Source organism: Melanostigma gelatinosum (assembly GCF_949748355.1).
Source record: "Melanostigma gelatinosum genome assembly, chromosome: 7".
NCBI classification, from domain to species: Eukaryota; Metazoa; Chordata; class Actinopteri; order Perciformes; family Zoarcidae; genus Melanostigma; species Melanostigma gelatinosum.
The window spans coordinates 2,005,642-2,027,293 of NC_136640.1; the positions used below are offsets into that span (position 1 = coordinate 2,005,642).

General features: G+C 45.3%; 1 protein-coding gene across 1 annotated transcript; it reads left to right on the top strand.

Moving 5' to 3' along the window:
* The first annotated feature begins 46 nt into the window (after positions 1–46).
* Positions 47–20,508, top strand: ubash3bb (ubiquitin associated and SH3 domain containing Bb). The gene is made up of 14 exons (XM_079271320.1): positions 47–241; positions 10,498–10,551; positions 11,445–11,631; positions 12,689–12,887; positions 13,484–13,653; positions 13,730–13,938; positions 14,062–14,212; positions 17,138–17,264; positions 17,340–17,459; positions 17,540–17,632; positions 17,730–17,874; positions 18,853–18,959; positions 19,215–19,324; positions 19,743–20,508. Exons 1-14 carry the CDS (start codon positions 114–116, stop codon positions 19,878–19,880), a joined length of 1,938 nt encoding a protein of 645 aa, XP_079127446.1. The 5' UTR covers positions 47–113; the 3' UTR covers positions 19,881–20,508.
* The last annotated feature ends 1,144 nt before the right edge of the window (positions 20,509–21,652 follow it).

The following is a 21,652-nucleotide window of genomic DNA, read 5'->3' on the forward strand; positions in this document are numbered from 1 at the left end:
GGCCGCAAAGCGCTGCTCTCCGCTCGGCTTCAGTCGTCCTCAGCTCTCCCTCTCTCTCCACTCATGCGGACCCGGCCGACGCTCTCGGACTTGCCGGACGCGGACTGTCGACCATGGCTGCCAAAGAAGACCTGTACAGTAAAATCATCCCGCGGAGGCTCCGGCAGAACCGGTCGGGTTCGGTGAAATCTGGCTCCAACCTGGACGTGCTGTTATCCATGGGCTTCCCAAGACCGAGGGCGTAAGTAGGCGTGTGTGTGAGAATGTGTGTGTGTGTGTGAGTATGCTGGATGTATGTGTGTGAGTGTGAGTGTGTGAGTGTGTGTGTGTGCGTGTGGAGGATCACAGGCATGTGCGGAGGTCATCCGGGGACCATGACGCGGACATGGCCGGTGTGTGAGCGTCAGTAACGGTTTGTGCTGTGGGGTCGTAGCATCGCTCCACACAGCTCGCTGGTGCTCACTGAATACAACCACACACAACTAAAGAGTAGAATACAGTCGAATAAAGTAAAAAAAAAGAAGTAGAGTAGTTAGCGCGAGACAGAGTTACAGAAGACGATATTTTGCCTTTTTTTACTTGGTAAACTGGAGCCGCTCACTGTAAACAACCACACAACCAACTGAAGAGTATAATACAGTCAAAACACATTAAATCAAACACATTAAAAACAGTATCACATTTTCCCCTTTTTTCACTGTTTTCACTGTTTTTACTTGGTTTCAACTGGAACGGTTAATGAAGATGAAACCATTGATTTTCTTTCTCATGTTTATGTGTGAGTATGTAAGTCATATTTAAAGTGGTGTTGTAGTCGTTTTCTTGAGGAGCTGTAGTCATGACGTCATGACTATGACTGTGACTGTGTGTGTGTGTGTGTGTGTGTGTGTGTGTCATACGGCTCACCCTGTGTCCTCTGATGTTAATGAATGGAGAGACTGTCTTTGACTTGGCCCAGATCTGTTCGTTCACAGCCGTCCCGTCGGCCTCAGTCTCTCCCTGTAAACACTACTGTACACTGGATTCCACCAACCAGGAGAGCAGCACTTTATCATGTTGGTTTAAGGCAATTATTGGTGTGTTGCTTTAGGGCGGGTCTACCTTGTGATTGACAGGTCTCTACCAGGGGTCCCATCACACGTCGCGCTTTTTTTGCGCCCCCAAATCCCGTCAATGTAGACGTGCCGAGTTAAAAAGTTTTCAACTTTATGAACGCTGCAGCTACTGTATATATGAAGTGGAAGTAGTCATCGTGACATCACACAGTGGTTTGTGGACTGATGTTTTGAAGCCTTGAGTTCGGTGATTTCACCGTCGCCATCTTGGATTACGGCCATCGTTGAACAGGAAGTGACCATATCTGGACTGAGGAGGAGTGACGTAGAGACGCCGTATACGTCTCTGGTAGAGACCTGTCAATCAGCGTGTAGCCCCGCCCTAAAGCATCCCCTGCTTTATGGTCTGTGTGACTCTAAATGGACCATAATGTACTAAATGAACATCATGCTGTATTGAAGAAGACTTGAAACTAGAGATTGAGACATAAACTCATGTTTACAATGTTTACTGAGGTAATAAATCAAGAGAGAAGTAGAGTCATTTTCTATAGACTTCTATACAACCAGAGGAGTCGCCCCCTGGTGGACACTAGAGAGAATGCAGCTTTAACACATTATTAAAACCTATTTCTGTCCATATTTCTGAAATCTGGGGGAAATCTCACAGCACTTTTCAATTTTCTCTCACTACTATACATTTACAATGCTATGTACCGCAATATATGTAAAGCAATATATGACCGCTACATATGTACCGGTCTCAGGGAGACATCAATTATTGTTTCAATGTATGTTTTAAATCTCCTTTACTTTTTACTACTGAATTTTATTTCTTACACTGTTTCTTTAATTGTTTTTAAATCTCCTTTTCTTTTGCCTTATGTTTTGATGCTTTTAATGGTTTTATGTGAAGCACTTTGAATTACCTTGTTGTTGAAATGTGCTATACAAATAAACTTGCCTTGCCTTGCCTTACCGGTATATGTACATATTTATATATACGTGTGTGTCTGCCATCAATAGGGAGCCTCTTAACAAGGTCACATGAATGCCTGTTCTGCTTCCTGAAACAGGAGAGGTGCATCAGTGTTCTTCACTTCCACTGCAGCTCGCTGATCATATCACGGTTCATTTAGAAAGCAGGCGAACAGACGGCGCTATCAGATTATGAGCCTCGTCGTCTGCACTCCGGTATCTCACCGTATGGAAGAAACTCAAGGTAGTGCAGCAAGTTATCATTACAAACTACCTCCTCTATAAGAAGAGCCTCTGATAGTTGTTTTCATCCTTTATATCAACGGCGTGTTGTTGTGTTTTATGCAGTTTTTATCTGAGTCTCCTTCCTGGATAATTTCATCCATTATTTGAGCACCGGAGGCTTTGTGTCTATTCGCTGGTGGCCTCAGGCAGTGATGCAGAGATTCAACGTGAGCAGAATGAAAGTGAACCAGTCAGTCAGCGTGAAGGTTTGAGTGATATATGTATATATATTTATATATATATATTGATGAGGTTAGTAGGTTACTAACATCTGTGGGTTTGAAGCTGATGATTTCCAGTAGTTATTTATCTTGAAATCTCACTATTTCAGTGCCTTAAAGTGACAGCAAGGAACCAGTCTGAACCTCAGAGCAGTGTAGTCCTGATCCTCTATGACCTCCATCAGTAGAGAGACCATCAGAGAGAAGATGGTCCGTTTCTATAGAGTTATTCTTGATGCTCGTCATTCAGGTTCACAACCAGTTAGAAGTTCCTCACTGTCACTTTAAACATGTGTAAAAATACACGTGGAAGGAAAAGTCAATGAGTTGTTGGTTAAAACACATATTAACTTGCTGGTTATGTTGGTGAAGTTATCTTCATGGTTCAGGCTCACCTCGCAGCTGTCGGCCTACAGTTGCTGAGTCAGCAGCAGGTCTTCACGTGGACCTGGAGGCTGTTCGGATTGACAGGTGTCCCACCCCCCCTGAACACAACACCATCAGTCTCGCACTGCTTCCTTCTCTTTGGCTTAATACTCTGACAAGATGTTTAACGGAAATAATATAAATATATGTGGATATATAAGGGATCAATATGAAAGTCAGAGCATAATTGTTGACTCAACACGGCTCTCAACATGGCGACGACTGTTTACTTGACCAAAAGAAGCTGTTTATTGACAATCTACTTCCTACATTTGAATGATGCAATGCATATGCTCAAACCATCTCACAGTAAAATGTTCAATAATTTGATGCAACACATCAGATGTTTGATAATCAACATGATAAGGATGTAAAACAGTGTTTAGAGATTATGTGTTATTCAAAAACAGCCCAGACGTAGTTCATGTGCTGAATAAGTTTGTTGATGGATTCCTCCGAGTTTGTGAGTCCTTGGAATAACATTATATTTGTAATTATCTGCAGTGCAGCTGCATCAAGACTTGGCTGCTGTAGAAATGTTAAACAGCTAGAAACAGGTGCAGTGGTGTACGTTTCCCATCCCCCGACTGTAAACGCTTGATTCTGGATGGACGTGTTTTTGGGTGGGAAGCCAGTGAGGGGTCGCTGCTCGTACTTCTACTGGTTAGTTGTGCAACCCTAACAACCTTTACATTCACCAAATATTTAGTTCTTTCCCCTAATCCAAAAAAAGACAATATTCCTACTAAGCTGTTTACATGACTAATGGAAATTAATATTAATATTCCACATTTTCCCAACATTCAGATTCAGATTAACGTAAAACGACCCCATAACTGATCTTCATCATCGTGAATCCCACATGGACGCTATTCTCTTCTGTGTTTGACGGGTCAATGTCCATAATATAGAATTTCTCTGTCTCTCTGTCTCTCTCTCTCTCTGTCTCTCTCTGTCTCTCTCTGTCTCTCTCTGTCTCTCTCTCTCTCTGTCTCTCTCGGTCTCTCTCTCTCTCTCTCTGTCTCTCTCGGTCTCTCTCTCTCTCTCTCTGTCTCTCTCGGTCTCTCTCTCTCTCTCTCTCTCTCTCTGTGTCTCTCTCTCTCTCTCTCTCTCTCTGTCTCTCTGTCTCTCTCTCTGTCTGTCTCTCTCTCTCTCTCTCTCTCTCTCTCTCTCTGTCTCTCTCGGTCTCTCTCTCTCTCTCTCTCTGTGTCTCTCTCTCTCTCTCTCTCTCTCTCTCTCTCTGTCTCTCTCTCTCTCTCTCTGTCTCTCTCTCTCTTTAACACACACCACTAATCTGTGAACACAGTTGCTGTTTTTATTTTTTGGGGGTCTAGAGGATCAGGAACTAAAGTAGATTTGATGTTGCAGATAATCTCATCCCCACTTTGATGTCAACTGTGTGTGTGTGTGTGTGTGTTCATTCACATATGTGGATGTCTTTCTGTGTGTCATCTCCTGTCAGTGTGTGTGTGTGTGTGTGTGTGTGTGTGTGTGTGTGTGTGTGTGTGTGTGTGTGTGTGTGTGTGTGTTCAGTGGAGACCAAGCCATCTGTGCCATGGTACTTCTGCCAAAATGACGGTTCCAGCAGCCGGCGTCCTCCAGCTCCCTCACATCCACCTCACTGAGACACGGCAGGAGTCGTCCTCCATGTTGGAGCGTCTTCCTGCTGCATGACCGCATCACAACGATTTGATGAGACATTTCATTGGAGGCCTGATTGGATGTGGATGTATATCGCTGACAGTGCAGATTTACTTTCTACACTTTTAACACAACGGAACTCCTACACATACACACATGTACATATGTACACAAAAAAGAATAATAGTAGGAGGGGAAAAAAGAAAATTAAATTTAAAAACATTAAATAATGTAAAGAATAATAATAAAATAAATAAATGGAAATTCCAATGAAATTAAAAAAATACAAATTTGCATCACAGCGAGGGTTGGGGATCGTTTGGGGTTTTTCCGATACCGGTGCTAAAACGATACTTTTAAAACGATACCGGTGCTAAAACGATACTTTTAAAACGATACCGGTGCCTAAACGGTGCCTGAACCGATACTTTTTTCTTCAAATTGAACAATATATTCACTGTTTAAAGTATACTATAAATATAAATAAATACAAAACACTTGGCTTCAAACTACAGCTTCAAACTTTTTAACCATGAACAATATGTTAACTGCTAACAGTTTACAGGATACTTAAATAAATATAAATACATACAAAACACACACACTCTGTACACACTGCAGCTTCAAACTTCAGCAATTATTTTGCAGAAATATGAGCATATTTTCCTTCTCTGGCAAAATACGACACGTCTCATGACTTATTTTAGATAAACATAATTTATAGAACAATAAATTAGTATTTCACAATCTTTTCTTAAAGCGCAAGAAGTCGTTTTGTTGCCTAAACTTAACTAAGTTGTTTCCTGTAAAGACGGAGGCCGTATGCCTGTAACAAGCAGAAGTGCACACGTGTTGCTGGACTTTTGTAGGAAAACGCACAAACTCCTGAGCAGTAACTTCTTGGTCAGAGATCATACGAACCGTCGGATGAGGAAACGCTGGAGTGAACCAGATGTGTTTGGCAGAAGTTGGTAGAGACCCAACATGGAGCTAAAAGGAGAGTGAATGTTGGCCTCAAATTCATCTGGTGGACACAAACATGACTCCAAATGAATGCTCATGTTGCTCCAAATCTGATTTTGTGAAGCAGTAGAGCTCACAGTGGGGTCGGTCCAGAGAGAGAAGAGTCTGGTGGGACGAGTCGTTTCACTGCAGAGACAAAAGTGGTTCAAGCTTTCTCCATCAGGAAGAAAATCGATTCAAAGAGCTTTGCAATGAATAGTAATGTTTGTGTTTTTATTAAGAATGTGTCCGTTCAGATTCAAACTGACAAGCATGACGTGGTTAGGGTCTATTTTGTATTAAGCCAGAAAATGGTCAATATTAAATAGATACGTTATTATGAAATAAATCGGCTAATGAATAGATTGTTTAAAAGTGCTGAGCTGCAGTCAGTGAGCTGTTGGTGCTGGTCTTAAGGAACCAGTCTGAGCTGAAGTGTTTGAATGTTGGGGCCTTTGTTTGGCTGGAACAATGTACAGCAACACAGGAACAAAACAAAAGATGATCAGTTCCATCATAGTGACGGAGGTTTGTATCCCCGTCGCCTCACATCACAATGCTGTCTGAGTCAGAAACAAAGTCGGAGGACAAACACAAAACAATGTCTGACAAATACACGACCACTGAAGCAGCTTTAGCAGCAACCACCCAACCAAGTGATGTCTGGCAGTCTCCACTGCAGACAAGACTTGGGACTTGAGACAAGACTTGGGACTTGAGACAAGACTTGGGACTTGAGACAAGACTTGGGACTTGAGACAAGACTTGGGACTTGTCAGTCTTGTCTCTTAAATGCTGGGCATTTATAGATCTTCAGCCATAATAAATAACTGTTAAATAGTGAGAGAGGGCGAAACCTGTGTGATTAAAGTGCTGCAGCCTTGTGATGTTTTAGAATCACTGCATCATAAACACAGTGAGACTCAGAGCACCAGTGTTTGTATCTCTGTTGGAACTTGAGGTGACGTCACAAATCTGTTTCTGTTCACGTGTTCAGACGCCCGTTTGTGTACTCAAGTCTCCACAGTGTGTGTGTGTGTGTGTGTGGTCGTTGTGTGTGTGTGTGTGTGTGTGTGTGTGGTCGTTGTGTGTGTGTGTGTGGGTCTTTGTAAACAGGAAGTGTGAGGATGCATGAAGCCGTGGGATTTCCCACAGTGACAGGATTCGGCTCAGCTTCCTCTTGACATGGGGGGGGGGGGGGGGGGGGCTCGTTGTGGTCCGTGTGAATGTTAAAGTAACGAAAGTAAATAATGTATAGAAGACCTATTATGGTAAGAATCACACAGGATATTTAAGTTACTTTATTTCGTGTTGGTTCTGTCGCCCCCTGTGGACTAAAGCAGTGAGGAGGAGGAGGAGGAGGAGGAGGAGGAGGAGGAACCATCACAGTAACACTACAACTTGGAACTGATTGATGAAAATGTCCTCTACACCAAACACACCAAAGTCCAGTTGTTTTAAATAAAGGACTCAACTTGTCATGGACATTCTGAGATGATAATTACATCACGAGCAACATTTGAATTGTAACATTATGAGTTGTGAGTGCAGCTGGTTTCCACATGTGTTGCGTGAGTCTGTAGCAGCAGGCGGAGCTAATGAAGGTTCAGCAGGTGTCAGACAGTGAAGGGACGGATCAGAGCCTCTGAATTATCTTCCATCCTCACGGCAAAGACAACTGGCCCGACAACTGCTGACTAGTTCCTTCATCTGAACTGCAGCCCTCTGACAGCTGCTATGAAGCAGGAGACGTCAACCTGCTTCACCCTACGGTCCCACCACAGACTGACATTAACTACAATGTACGATACCTTCAATCTATTCTAGATGTTTGACTTTTATATTCCTACGGCCTTTATGACACATCTCTGATTCACAAAATGTCCGTCATGCTTTATTTCTTCAGGTGAATTTGGAACATTTTGAGGTTTAAAACCACTAAGTGTGTGTGTGGAAAATGAATGACTGATGATGTGGGCATGAAATAATAAGTGAAGGTAACACCAGGTTGTTCTTTAGTTGAGGGGGTGAGTCATGAAAGCTCTGCTAAATAATAGATGCAGGATGTCTGATTGAATAATCAATGGAAATAATGAATGTTCCCCTCCCCCCCATGTTAAAACCAAACAAATCACCCACTGAGTGTCAAAGTGTTTCACCAATAGAACATTATTTTACAACTTAAACAAATGATATGACATGATGAAGAGCTAGCAGTTGAGTGTGAAAAGCTTTGCAGTAAATACCAGAAAATGTTGAGTATTTTTACTAAATAAATTATTTAGATTATTATTATTATCTCAATAATTCATTGTGCATTACTGTCAACTATTATCAGTGATATTGAATTGATATTTTCCATTATAATAAGCTGTATATCAGTTTAAAAACACAAATAATATGAGAAGTTTATTCTCTTCTCTCCTCCCCCCTCCTTTTCTCCTCTCTCCTCTCTCCTCCTCTCTTCTCTCCTCTCTCCTCCTCTCCCATCTCTTCTCTCTCCTCCCCCCTCCTTTCTCCTCTCTCCTCCTCCCATCTCCTCTCTCCTCCTCCCCCCCTCCTTTCTCCTCTCTCCTCCTCTCTTCTCTCCTCTCTCCTCTCCTCTCCCATCTCCTCTCTCCTCCCCCCTCCTTTCTCCTCTCTCCTCCTCTCGCCTCCTCTCTTCTCTCTTCTCTCCTCCTCTCCCATCTCTTCTCTCTCCTCCCCCTCCTTTCTCCTCTCTCCTCCCTTTTTTCAGTTGCGTTTTCTGATGGAAGTCTCGTGACACATGATGTGTTCAAGGACCGTTGGAGAGATGCATCTCATGTTGATGATAGTTTTTAAAGCTTCTAGCTGTGATGAATGGTGTAGTTTTGGCGATCGTTTAAAGGAAACATGCTTTCCCATCCCTGTTGAGTTGCATTGTGGGAATTGTTGGATTCAAAGTTTTGAAGCTTGATCCCCACTAAGTAGTAAAAGTCAGGATTTTGACCATTCTTGTTTTAAATTGCCTTTAACAAGTCCCCTAACCTCATTGAAGTGCAATACCCAATTGCTGGAGTAGCCCTTTAATCCATCACATTAGAACCACGTATGACTCATCCGCCTAGTTTTTCTCTATTTTTTTACACATTTTTTACTAAAGCTTAAAGGGAAACATCAGCAGCAAACATTCAGAGTGAAGAACCACAAAATGTGTTGTATTGCACGATTGATCCGTTGTTGACTTGTTTATTGAGGCAAGTTATGCAGCTTTAGAATCTAATTCAGACTCATTTCACTTCAGCGCAGCAGCATTTGTTTTCTTTTCAAGCAGGAGTTGCTTGTTCAAGCTCTTGATTTGGACTTAGCTGATCCAAGACGGTACATTGCTGCTTCTTCAGCCATTCCTATGTGTGGTTTGTGTTTTATTTTGCATGATTTTCACGCTTTCCCGTGGAATGCGGTGTTTTGCTTTAAACCAGACGTTAACGGGAGCCGTGCCACAAACACCTCGTTGTGACTCATCTGTTCATCGAGCTTCTTCCCAGAAGTCCTTCAGACTCAGTCAAGTGTTGTTCACGCTCGTGTTGATCTGGCCGAGCGATGCCTTCTGCCTTGACATTGATGCTTCTGAAGGTGTTGTTGTGAACTTGAGCTGCAGAAGTCAGAAGCAGAAGAGTCGTTGATGGAGCTTTTTCTGTAACTTCCTGGATGATTGTTCACGTTTTTCCTGTGAACGTGTTGGAAGTTGCCCGACAGCCTCTTGTGCAGTGATGAACACTTCCGTAGTTTGGTGAAGCCTCCGAGCTTCAGGGTTTCAATCGGAGCTGTTTTCAGACTGTCAGCTGCAGGAGTTTCCTGTGATCCAAGTTTTTTACAGAATCTGATTAAAGTAAACGCTTTATTTCGGGAGGAATTTTTAAGGAGAACATGTAGAATAAAATGTTTTTGATGAAATATCACAATTTTAATCTTCGATTTGTCTGCTTCTTTGATAGAAGCGTTTGTCAGCCATGATGCGTTCAAGGACCATTCGAATGTTGAAAACCCTGAATGTGTTTTTACAGCTTCTGGCTGTGATTAACGGTGCATTTTTGGGGGATTGTTTGAACAAAACATGCTTTTCAATCAATCTATTTTGGGGTCGAAAAGGTTTGTTCACATCAGCATCGTTTGTCTTAATAATAACAAATGAAAAACAATAAAATACACAATTAAAGCAGATAATTCTTTTTTTAATCCAAACATATCTGCAGCCACCTTCACCAACCTGCGATGATCACTTCCTGGTGCTCTGAGAGCCTGCAGTCATTAATGCGTCCCGTGATCCCACAGGATGTGAGGAAGCTGCTTCCTCCCCAGAGACGGAGCTCGAGCTCTCATCTCCTCCGGAGTGTCGGCTCGTTAGATTTCTGTGTTTCTGATGTGAACAATCCGATGTGCCTTCTCCTTCAGCCTCCAGGTGCAGCTGAGCTGAAGGAGACCTTCACGCTGCTCTCTTTTAACGGGGTGTGAGGAATATTTTGTGCTTTCTTCAAATCAAAACAGCACCGACTTGTAGAAGCTCATGCGAAACGGTTACCCAGTCTTCTCTGAGCTTTACATAATGAGGGATGCAAACGCATTCCCATTTGGCATTGTGATGTTTTTCTGTCCTTAAATTCTTCTTTAGATGTTCAGTCTGAATAAAATGAATAATTCACCAGATATTCTTTGTACTCAGTTCTGTTCTTTAACTTTAAACCTTTCATCTTTCCTTCAGAGGCCTCGTCTCATATCTCAGAGCTTCTGTGTCCTTCTTGTATTTACCATCTGCTGCTGGAAACAAACGTCTGTCCAGAGACGACCAATGAGAGTTCGCTCACAGTTCAGACCGTAGAAGCGTGTTTTTAAAGGACATAAGTGGATTCTGTTGTGCTCCGTCACAGGCTGAAGGCTCTGGTGTCAACAGGAGGTCGCAGCGTTCAAGCAGCATGTGACTGGTGAGTTGTGTTTACGGTACATTCATGTAGAACCTGAGTGTTATGCTGCCCCCTGCTGTAGGAGGCTCGTAACCGCTGCGTATGTTTCATGTTGATAATTCATGATTTGTTGAGCAGCCTCATCTCTCTCAGTGACAACACCTGAAATAATGAATGCGTTCAGGAGTTTCAGGAAGTTTCAGGAAGTTTTCTGTCCCACAATCACAAAATAGATTCTTCCATTCATAAAATAGATTCTTCCATTCATAAAGCAGCTGTTGGACTCGAATGTGTCCACATCGGTGAACTGGCTCTACAGCTGAAATCATCTGCATTCAGGGCTGTGAAGGTTATATTTTCATTGAAACTGTGCAACATCATTATTTTATTTTTTGCACACATCAGACTTTATAAAATCCAGATCGTTAAAAAAATGAAAATGTAGAAATCTGATAGAAGTGAAGAAGCAACAGGTCAAAACAACAGACCTCCATCATGAGAAACAACAAACTACTAAGCTATTATGATTTAAAGAAAAATACAACAAAAGATAAAATGACAACAAGAAGCACGTAAAACAAGCAGACACACTAACCAACTAGTAACCAAAAATCAAGAATTATTTACATTTTTTTTTTTTCGTCTATTGTTTTTCATGTATTTATTTGGATTGTTGTTTACAGATTGGTTTGTTTTTTCCGCTCTTTTTTTGTGTGCTTGTTTTGTTTGTTGTATTCTTACTACAATAATATAATTCAACATCTTATTAAATGTGATGACAATTTCCATTTTTTTACATTTGTTTGAGGAATACCGAGCTAACGTGTACTTATCTTTATATATTTGTACAATACGATATCTGTACATAGAGAAATGAAAGGCATGATGTGAACCTGGTCTGTCCATGATTCCAGGCTCTTCTCCCACGTGGACGACCCGTTCCTGGACGACCCTCTGCCCAGAGAGTTCGTCCTCTACCTGCGACCCAGCGGACCTCTACAGAACCAGCTCTCACACTTCTGGCAGCAGAGCCGGGTCACTTGTGGCAAGAACAAAGCCCACAACATCTTCCCCCACATCACCCTCTGCCAGTTCTTCATGGTGAGTGAGAGCCGTTCACTCTATGATGGTTCACGGTTAAAGGACGTCTGAGCTGCAACCTAACTAAGTAGTTTAGTTGTCTAAACCTAACTAAGTAGTTTTGCTGTCTTAACCTAACTAAGTAGTGTTGTTGTCTCAACCTAACTAAGTAATGTTGTTGTCTCAACCTAACTAAGTAGTTTAGTTGTCTAAACCTAACTAAGTAGTTTAGTTGTCTAAACCTAACTAAGTAGTTTAGTTGTCTCAACCTAACTAAGTAGTTTAGTTGTCTAAACCTAACTAAGTAGTTTAGTTGTCTAAAATGAACTAAGTATTTTTGTTGTCTAAATTTAACGATGTAGTTTTGTTGTCTAAAATTAACGATGTAGTTTTGTTGTCTAAAATGAACTAAGTAGTTTTGTTGTCTAAAATTAACGAAGTAGTTTTGTTGTCTAAAATTAACTAAGTAGTTTTGTTGTCTAAACCGAACTAAGTAGTTTTGTTGTCTAAACCGAACTAAGTAGTTTAGTTGTCTAAACCTAACTAAGTAGTTTAGTTGTCTAAACCTAACTAAGTAGTTTTGTTGTCTAAACCGAACTAAGTAGTTTTGTTGTCTAAACCGAACTAAGTAGTTTAGTTGTCTAAACCTAACTAAGTAGTTTTGTTGTCTAAACCTAACTAAGTAGTGTTGTTGTCTCAACCTAACTAAGTAGTGTTGTTGTCTCACCCTAACTAAGTAGTTTTGTTGTCTAAACCTAACTAAGTAGTTTTGTTGTCTAAACCTAACGAAGTAGTTTTGTTGTCTAAACCTAACTAAGTAGTTTTGTTGTCTAAACCTAACTAAGTAGTTTTGTTGTCTAAACCTAACTAAGTAGTTTTGTTGTCTAAAATGAACTAAGTAGTGTTGTTGTCTCAACCTAACTAAGTAGTGTTGTTGTCTCACCCTAACTAAGTAGTTTTGTTGTCTAAACCTAACTAAGTAGTGTTGTTGTCTCAACCCAACTAAGTAGTGTTGTTGTCTCACCCTAACTAAGTAGTTTTGTTGTCTAAACCTAACTAAGTAGTTTTGTTTCCACAGTGTGCAGACCACCAGGTAGAAGCCCTGTGTGAGGCCCTCCAGGCCTCCGTCCAGTCCTGGCGTGGTCGTTTTCCCAGCCCGCTGCCTCTGGAGCTCTACACGTCCTCCAACTTCATCGGCCTCTTCGTGGAGGAGCAGGTGGCCGACGTCCTCAAGCTGTTTGCGGCCGACTTCGCCACAGAGGCGGCCAGGAAGGCGGGTAGGAACCACAAACTGTTTACCCACAATGCCCCTGGGTGCTGCATGTCTTCTCTCTTTATCACTGTGTGGCATCATAATGCATTCACTGTGTAATGTGTGTTGACCGGCTAGTGGCAGGATAGGGGTCATGTTGGGTTATTAAAGCACTTTTATTTTCCGTGAAGATAAAAGAAGCGTATTTTATAAAGGAGATTGGTTGTAAAGATGTCGACGAGTCCAGATGATCAATATCTCCCACTATTTTTATTTTATTTCACATTTTTCACTATTTCTTTCCACATTTCTTTCTAATGTTTTCTATACATTTGTTGATAAATGTTCAATAATTCATATTAATAATAATTTTCAATATAATATTCGTAATTTTTCAGAATTGTCACAGAATTGTATCACTATTAATTTTAGGGCATTGAGGTGGAAACTGACAGAAAAGATTTTCCAGAATATCGACCTCCGTAACTTCTAAAGTACCGACAGCAGAACTGCGTCAATACTCCGGGTTATTACTCATTCAGAACCGGGTTTCTGGGAGCATCCCTCCTTTCTTGTGGTGACTTGTTGGTGTGACTTCCTGTCTCTCTCTCTCGTCTCCAGAGGTCCACGTGGAGCCTCACAAGAAGCAGCTTCACGTAACTCTGGCCTACAACTTCCCCACCAATCACCTCCCATCGCTGGAGAAACTGGCCAAGGGCATCGAAGTCAAGCTGGGCTGTGATTGGCTGGCGGTCCTGTTCTCCCGGGACATTCGTTTTGCAAACCACGAGGTGGCTGATATTCACACGAACAATGTTTTAAAAGTCACAGATATCTTGTCAATCATTAATCTCCGTGCGTCTGCAGACCCTGCGGGTGATGTACCCCTACGCGCCTCAGAACGAGGACGAGCTGGAGCTGGTCCCCGGCGCCTTTGTCTTCATGTCCCCGGTGGACCAGAGCAGCACCAGCGAGGGCTGGGTCTACGGGAGCTCGCTGGCCTCGGGGCTGTCGGGCCTGCTGCCGGAGAACTACGTCAGCCTCGGCGACGAGTCCGACACCTGGGTCTTCCACGGGTGAGCGGGATCACAAACGGTTTATTTCACAGTTTGTTTTTGCACATACAAGGATATTTTTATTTGCTGTTACAAACCATGTTTTTCAAATAAATGATCTGGTTGTCGTTGCGTCCACCACAGCTCCCATTCCTTCTTCAGCTGTGGGCCCAGTGACAGGACCAGGGACAGGACCAGCAAGGAGAGAGGGATGTTTGACGGGCTGCTGGACAGCCGACGCCTCGACAGCTCCAGTCCTGGAGACACTCCCAGCCTCATTTGTCATCCGATGCAGGTTGTTGTTATGAAATTCATGTAATATTGTGTCTTTGAAAAATATGTTTACTCTCTGTCTCTCTCTCTCTCTCTCTCTCATAAAGTGACCGGTGTCTCTCTCTCTCTCTCTCTCTCTCTGTCTCTCTCTCTCTCTCTCTCTCTCTCTCTCATAAAGTGACCGGTGTCTCTCTCTCTCTGTCTCTCTCTCTCTCTCTGTCTCTCTCTCTCTCATAAAGTGACCGGTGTCTCTCTCTCTCTCTCTCTCTCTGTCTCTCTCTCTCTCTCTCTCATAAAGTGACCGGTGTCTCTCTCTCTCTGTCTCTCTCTCTCTCTCTGTCTCTCTCTCTCTCATAAAGTGACCGGTGTCTCTCTCTCTCTCTCTCTCTCTCTCTCTGTCTGAGTGGACGGAGGTGTGCGGAGCTGCAGGAGCGGAGATTTTGAGAGCGAAATTTAACGTGTTTTTCGACATTTTTCTTCGTTGGGTAATGTTGGGGATGAGAGTGTAGTGTAGTGTGAAGGGTTCACGGGGGTTGTGTGCACGTTTAGGGTCTTTGTTTGGGGGTGTTTGTAGCCGATCAGCGCGAGCTGTCGGCGGCTAGGCGCCGCCATGGGCCTCATTGATTTGACCAGGAAGCACGGGGTGAGGATCCCGCCGCTGTTCGGGTGTTCGGTGGAGCAAATCAGTCTGGCAGTAGGTGATCTTGTCGGCCACAGCAGCGTGAAGTCCGCAGCACGGATGAACAGCAATGTGGTCGTATTTTTAGACAGCTTAGAAGCGGCGGAAGTGGTGTCGGACAACGGGGTGGAGGTGGGCGAGCTTTTCCTACCCGCTTACGCTCTCAGCTCACCGGCAGTACAAGTCACCGTATCGAACGTTCCTCCGTTCATTAGGAACGATGACATCGTCAGAGAGCTGGCCAAACACGGGAAGGTGGTGTCTCCGGTTAGGAGAATGTCCTCTGGGTTTAAGTCCCCGCTGTTACAACACGTAGTGTCTCACAGGAGACAGGTCCGCATGATCCCCAGCAACAGGAGCAGGGAGGTAAACCTCGTGTTCAAAATCACTGTGGAGGACTTTGACTATGTCATTTTTGCGAAGACTGATGATTTTAAATGTTACAGCTGTGGGAAAGAAGGGCATATGAGCAGAGAGTGTCCTGGGCAAACCGGTTCTCATGAAGACCAGAACCAGAAAGGCACTGAGGAGGAGGACAGAGGGGACAAGCAGGATGGACATGAGGGAACAAGTGGAGCTCAGGAGGCGAGGAGGGAGGAGACAAGTGTGGCCCAGGAGGCGAGGGGGGAGGAGACGGGTGCGGCCCAGGAGGTGAGGGGGGAGGGGACGGGGGGGGCACAAGAGGTGAGGGTGGAGGAGACGAGTGGGCTGCAGGGAGTGAGGAAGAGTACTGGAGGACAGGTGGAGGAAGGTAGTGAGGTAGATATGGAGGAAGACGAGGAGCGTCTCAAGGTTACTCGGCCGAAGAGAAAGAAGGGGGACAATCGTGGACACTCACAGGCCAAAAAAGTGGCGATGACAGGAAGTGTAGGTGCTGCTGAGCGTGAGCCCAGTCTGGAGACGGACTCTGAATCCAGTCCGGAGACAGATGCTGAATCCAGTCTGGAGAACGACGCTGAACCCGGTTTGGAGAAAGACGCTGCTGCTGAAAGTGGGCCCTCTAAACATGAGGCCGACAGCCGTAAGGACTCGGAAGGATACAGTGTGGAGGAGATACAGGAGTATCTGAAGAAGAGCAAGAACGTGAAAGGAGCCAGAGTGGAGGACTACCTCTCTGACACGGAGAAGCTCTCCAGCTCGGCCAGATCGCACATGAGGAGCAAGGACAGAGGAGGTCTCACGAAGCAGGAAGGATACAGACTAAAGAAAATAGTTCAGACAATCAGGAAAGAGACAAACAACGATGGAGTTAAGTGAAGAGACCGGGGCCCACGTCCCCACACCGGCTGTTTCACGGACCGCTGGGGGACGGAGCCAGGACGGGCATCCAGGACGGCACGACCCAGGTCTCAGCAGCATGCTGTGACCCTCTGAGGACTCAACCGGCGGAGCAGGAGCATCCTGAACTCCTGACTCTACAGATCAGTTTTCGGATCTCGGATTAAGTACAGAGCTGAATGAACTCATCGATTCTTGGACATATTGTGAAAATGCACTCTTTTGTTTGTTTTTTGTTGTGTTTTTGTTGTGAAGTGTTGCTTCTAATCCATTGCCACGGCGACGGTGTTTTGTTTGTTCATATTACTTGAGGAACTCCTGACTCCACAGATCAGTTTTCGGATCTAGGATTAAGTACAGTGCGAAATGAACTCATCGATTCTTGGACATCTTGTGAAAATGCACTCTTTTGTTTGTTGTTTGTTGTGTTTTTGTTGTGAAAAGTTGCTTCTCATCCATTGCCACGGCGACGGGGTTTTGTTTGTTCATATTACTTGAGGAAAGACCAAAAAAAACAGTAAAATAAAGGTTTTCTAAAAATCAAAAAAAAAATCTGTCTGTCTCTCTCTCTCTCTCTCTCTCTCTCTCTCTCTCTCTCATAAAGTGACCGGTGTCTCTCTCTGTCTCTCTCTCTCTCTCTCTCTCTCTCTCTCTCTCTCTCATAAAGTGACCGGTGTCTCTCTCTCTCTCTCTCTCTCTCTCTGTCTCTCTCTCTCTCTCTCTCTCTCTCATAAAGTGACCGGTGTCTCTCTCTCTCTGTCTCTCTCTCTCTCTCTGTCTCTCTCTCTCTCATAAAGTGACCGGTGTCTCTCTCTCTCTCTCTCTCTCTCTCTCTGTCTCTCTCTCTCTCTCTCTCTCTCTCTCTCTCTCTCTCTCTCTCTCTCTCATAAAGTGACCGGTGTCTCTCTCTGTCTCTCTCTCTCATAAAGTGACCGGTGTCTCTCTCTCTCTCTCTCTCTCATAAAGTGACCGGTGTCTCTCTCTCTCCAGCAGGTGCTGCGAGTCAGCGCTGGTCACTCTCGGCAGCCCAAGCGGACTCTTTTCGTGTGTCGGCACGGCGAGAGGATGGACGTGGTCTTCGGCAAACACTGGCTCTCCCTCTGCTCCGACAGTAAAGGTGAGAGTAGAACACATTCCTCCCCCGCTCGCTTTACTGTGAATGAACCGCCTCACAGCTGCTGAACATCTGCAGGTCGATACGTTCGCTCCGATCTCAACATGCCTCCCGGCGTGCCGCTGTGGGGGGGGCAGAGGGACTACGACATGGACGCCCCCATCACCGTGTTTGGATCCACGCAGGCTCGACTCGTGGGTACGTGTGCTGGAGTGTGTGTGTGTGTGTGTGTGTGTGTGTGTGTGTGTGTGTGTGTGCTTTAATGTGTGTTTTTTCAGGTGAGGCCTTGTTGGAGAGCAACACAACCATCGACTTCGTGTACTGCTCTCCATCTCTGCGATGTGTTCAGACGGCACAGAGCATCCTGAAAGGTATCAGAGCGTCTCCTACGAGGACGTCCCAGATGTCTTCATGTATTTTATTCAACTATTACCTCGAGCTCTCGTGATGCGAGTTGGTGTGAATCAGGTCTGCAGCAGGACGGTAAGCTGAAGGTGCGAGTGGAACCGGGGCTGTTTGAATGGACCAAGTGGGTTTCTGGGAGCTCGCTGCCGGCGTGGATATCACCTGCTGACCTGGCTGCAGCCCACTTCAGTGTGGACACGACATACAGGTGACGAAAACACTTGTTTTTAAAACCAATCACAGGCGTCTTGGGGCGTCAGGAGGCAGTGACGCTGTCCTCACAATATACAGGAGACAATGTTGTACCGACAGTCCACATCAGGAGACAACCTCCGGTTCTGAAGAGTGAAGCCAAAGCTTCACGTGTTAAAGCTGCATTCCCTCTAGTGTCCACCAGGGGGCGACTCCTCTGTATATATATAAACGTTGTTTTTAGGGCCCGAGCCACCGACAACGTCGGGCCGCGAAGGCCCGATTGAAATTGTAGGAATCCGTTATTATTCTGATCTATATTTTTATGGGGATGGAGCTTGTAGGGGCACTTGGAATTTATGAAAACTCACCATTTTTGCACCCCTCTCTCATCTGGTGGAGAAACTCTGCTGCCCAAATTTGCATATGTGTGTGTAAAAAAATGGCTCTCTAGCGCCCCCTACAAGTCGGACCGGCCACGCCCCTCGGCCAGTATGTCCGATTTACTTGAAATTTGACCCACATGTCCCAATCCGCTAGATCTAAAAAAAAGCCTCTCGGATCATTGTTAGAGCTACATCATCAACGTTATTAAAATCTTTTTGATATTTGATATTTGTGTCATTTTTCCATAGATTTTCGCCTATTTCTAGTCGCTATACTTTGACGAACTCCTCCTAGGGACTTCATCAGATCCACTTTAAATGTTGCTGGTACCATGTCAAGACCGTTGTGATTAAAAGTGATTAAAAGCTTTACGTTTGACGGAATCGTTTAGCCGTAGCGGGCGATTACTTTACGTGATTCCTCATGAAAAAAGCTGATGTAACTCAGATGCACTTGTTCCAACGTGTTTGTCTTTGAAAGCTCTTCTGTCTTTCAATCTGCAGCACCTGGATGTGTGGATATTGTTGTGAATACATAGAGTACAGTGTATTGTGTATATACTGTACATGCATGCACGAGCTGCAGCTGTAGCTGTTCCTCCACACAGACCTCTGATCCCGCTCAATAAGCTGACGGTGTCCGAGCCCTACGAGAGCTACGTGAGCCGGAGCGCCCAGGTGACCAAAGACATCCTGTCGGACTGCAGACACTCAGGTGAGAGACGCTCCCAGCAGCTGCTGCTTCTTACTGTATTGTTCCACTGCTGATGCTGCTTCCTCTCTCCTCTCCTCTCTCCTCCCTCCTCCTCTCTCCCCTCCTCTCCCCTCCTCTCTCCTCTCCTCTCTCCTCCCTCCTCCTCCCTCCCCTCCTCCTCCTCCTCCCTCCCTCCCTCCCCTCCTCCTCCCTCCCTCCCCTCCTCCTCCTCCCTCCCCTCCCCCTCCCCTCCCCTCCCCCCCTGTCTCTCGGTAGGACACAGTGTGCTGATAGTAGCCCACGCCTCGTCCTTAGAGGCGTGCACGAGGCAGCTGCAGGGCCGCGGCCCCCAGAGCGCCACGGACTTCATCCAAGTGGTCCGAAAGGTCGGTTGTGAATCCATCAGGATCATCGTAACCCCCCCCCCCCCCCCACTGAGGCTGGGTTTGTGTGCTTTAAGTGATTCTTTAGCAGCAAAGAATAACCTCAGGAACATGTTTGGATTCTAGAGGAAGTCATTTTATTTGTAAAGATAATTTAGCATTTCTTCATCGTAGGAAATAAATATTCTGGATGAACGAATGTGCCGAACATACAAGTTCTACAACGAGACATGATTATAGCACCGATAGCCTGCTCTGCACGTGGCGTGTGGTGAGGAGGTACATGTATATAGTGATGGTAATAATAACAGAGTGGGCCTTAAAGGGACAGTGCACAGCAGTTTGATGAAGGAACTACAGCGGAAAGAAGTGAAACGTTTTCCTGTCAAACTGAATCCTGATCCCTCCTCCTGGTCCTCAGGTCCCCTACCTGGGCTTCTGCTCCTGTGAGGAGCAGGGAGACACGGGGGTCTGGCAGTTAGTGGACCCTCCCATCCTCCCCCTCACACACGGACCGAACCACTCCTTCGACTGGAGGGAGACGCTTCTGCAAGAATGACATCACGATCTGAGCTCAACCTGATCACATGCTGGGCTGCCGGGACCAGTTTCAGACCAGTGAGACCCCCAAAAAGCACTGGACTCTTTCAGTGACGGTCTGAGGAAGCGAGAATCTCACTGCTTCCTTATTGTTCTTATGGAGGAATGAAGGAGTTAGTCTGTGTGATAGCTGCTCTGTGTGGGAGAGCTCATGAACCACAGCTGGACCATCACACGCAGCCCAACAGCTGGACCATCACACGCAGCCCAACAGCTGGAACACCGTTCCATGAGTTACATATCATCACATCAGAGCTGCTCTCCTGCACAGATCTCTGCAGCGTTTGTCCTCACAAGCAGAGCAAGTCTTCCAGATGCTTCCGTCACCATGTGGTCATTGACTCACGATGTCTCCGTCTTCTGCCTGTTAGATGTAAACAGCACAAACTGCACCATGGACAATCATCCAGCTGCTTCTGCTTCCAGCACCTTGTTCGTTTCATGTCTTCAGAGTAGCTGTAAATCATCAGGTTTAAAGAAGAAACTAAGAGGACGTCTTCCAGGTGTGTTTTTATTTATTCATGAGCATTTCTTCCAGATGTTAAAAATATGAACAAGCATGCAAGAATGTATGCTCGTTATCTCAGGTGCATTAACAACAGATTCGTTTTATTGTTGGAAACAAAGTGAAGTCTCCTGATGAACGCACTCGTAGCTGCAGGAGGAGGAGGAGGAGGAGGAGGAGATGTAAACAGAAACTTGAGCTGCATATTTTGAACCTGGTCTTGGACTCTGGGGAACATGTTGGGGTCTTTCAGGGGGAGTTCATGTGTCCTGTCTGTGACATCAGGTGTTTTTAAAGATGTGTTTCAAACTTTGATTCCGTTCTCCGATAGCGTTCACGTCAGCTTTTAATGGTCCTCAGAAAGATCATCGTGTTCCTGCAGAAGAGGATTCAGTTCCAGAAGAAAGGACCACGACCTCTTAAAACCACATTACTGCTCGTCATCGGAGCCACCGGGTCGGATTCTGGTGAAACCAGATGAACTCATGCAGGTTCACCAGAACCTCCTTCAGCTCAGACTCCAGCAGAGACCGGTCCACCGTGGACAGACCCAGATCCTCCAGCAGAGACCGGTCCACCGTGGACAGACCCAGATCCTCCAGCAGAGACCGGTCCACCGTGGACAGACCCAGATCCTCCAGCAGAGACCGGTCCACCGTGGACAGACCCGGATCCTCCAGCAGAGACCGGTCCACCGTGGACAGACCCGGATCCTCCAGCAGAGACCGGTCCACCGTGGACAGACCCGGATCCTCCAGCAGAGACCGGTCCACCGTGGACAGACCCGGATCCTAGCAGCAGCGTCCTCCTCCTCCAGCTTCTCCTCTCTGGGAGCTGACACCTCTCTGCTGGAGATCCAGGACGTGTTGCTGGACCCGCTGGAGGGAAGGGAGGCCCGGGAGAACCAGAACCAGGACTGAGAGGAGCAGACTGTCAGACCTGCTGCAGTAACAGGTTTTCTTAAGGGACCCTGGTGCCAACAGGCTCAAAGTACTTTGTGTTTATCAAAATGGGAAACATGAGCGTTTACTGTCACTCCTCCCGTTCAGCGGTTCATTAAGAGGGTAACGACACAAAATAGATATTTAAAGGTATTTATTATGGACGCTCATCTGGCACATTTTTATTGTGCGATTGCGTCGACATAAAAATTAATGAAATGTCGGAGCGGCACAAGTTTATGAAACATGAAAACAAAAGAGACTCAGAGGAACAATCCGTGTTGG

Coding starts and splice junctions, on each gene's coding strand:
- ubash3bb (XM_079271320.1), top strand. CDS start 114: ATGGCTGCCAAAGAAGACCTGTACAGTAAAATCATCCCGCGGAGGCTC. Junction 17,265..17,339: donor CCTCTGCTCCGACAGTAAAG/GTGAGAGTAGAA, acceptor GAACATCTGCAG/GTCGATACGTTCGCTCCGAT. Junction 17,633..17,729: donor GGCACAGAGCATCCTGAAAG/GTATCAGAGCGT, acceptor GGTGTGAATCAG/GTCTGCAGCAGGACGGTAAG.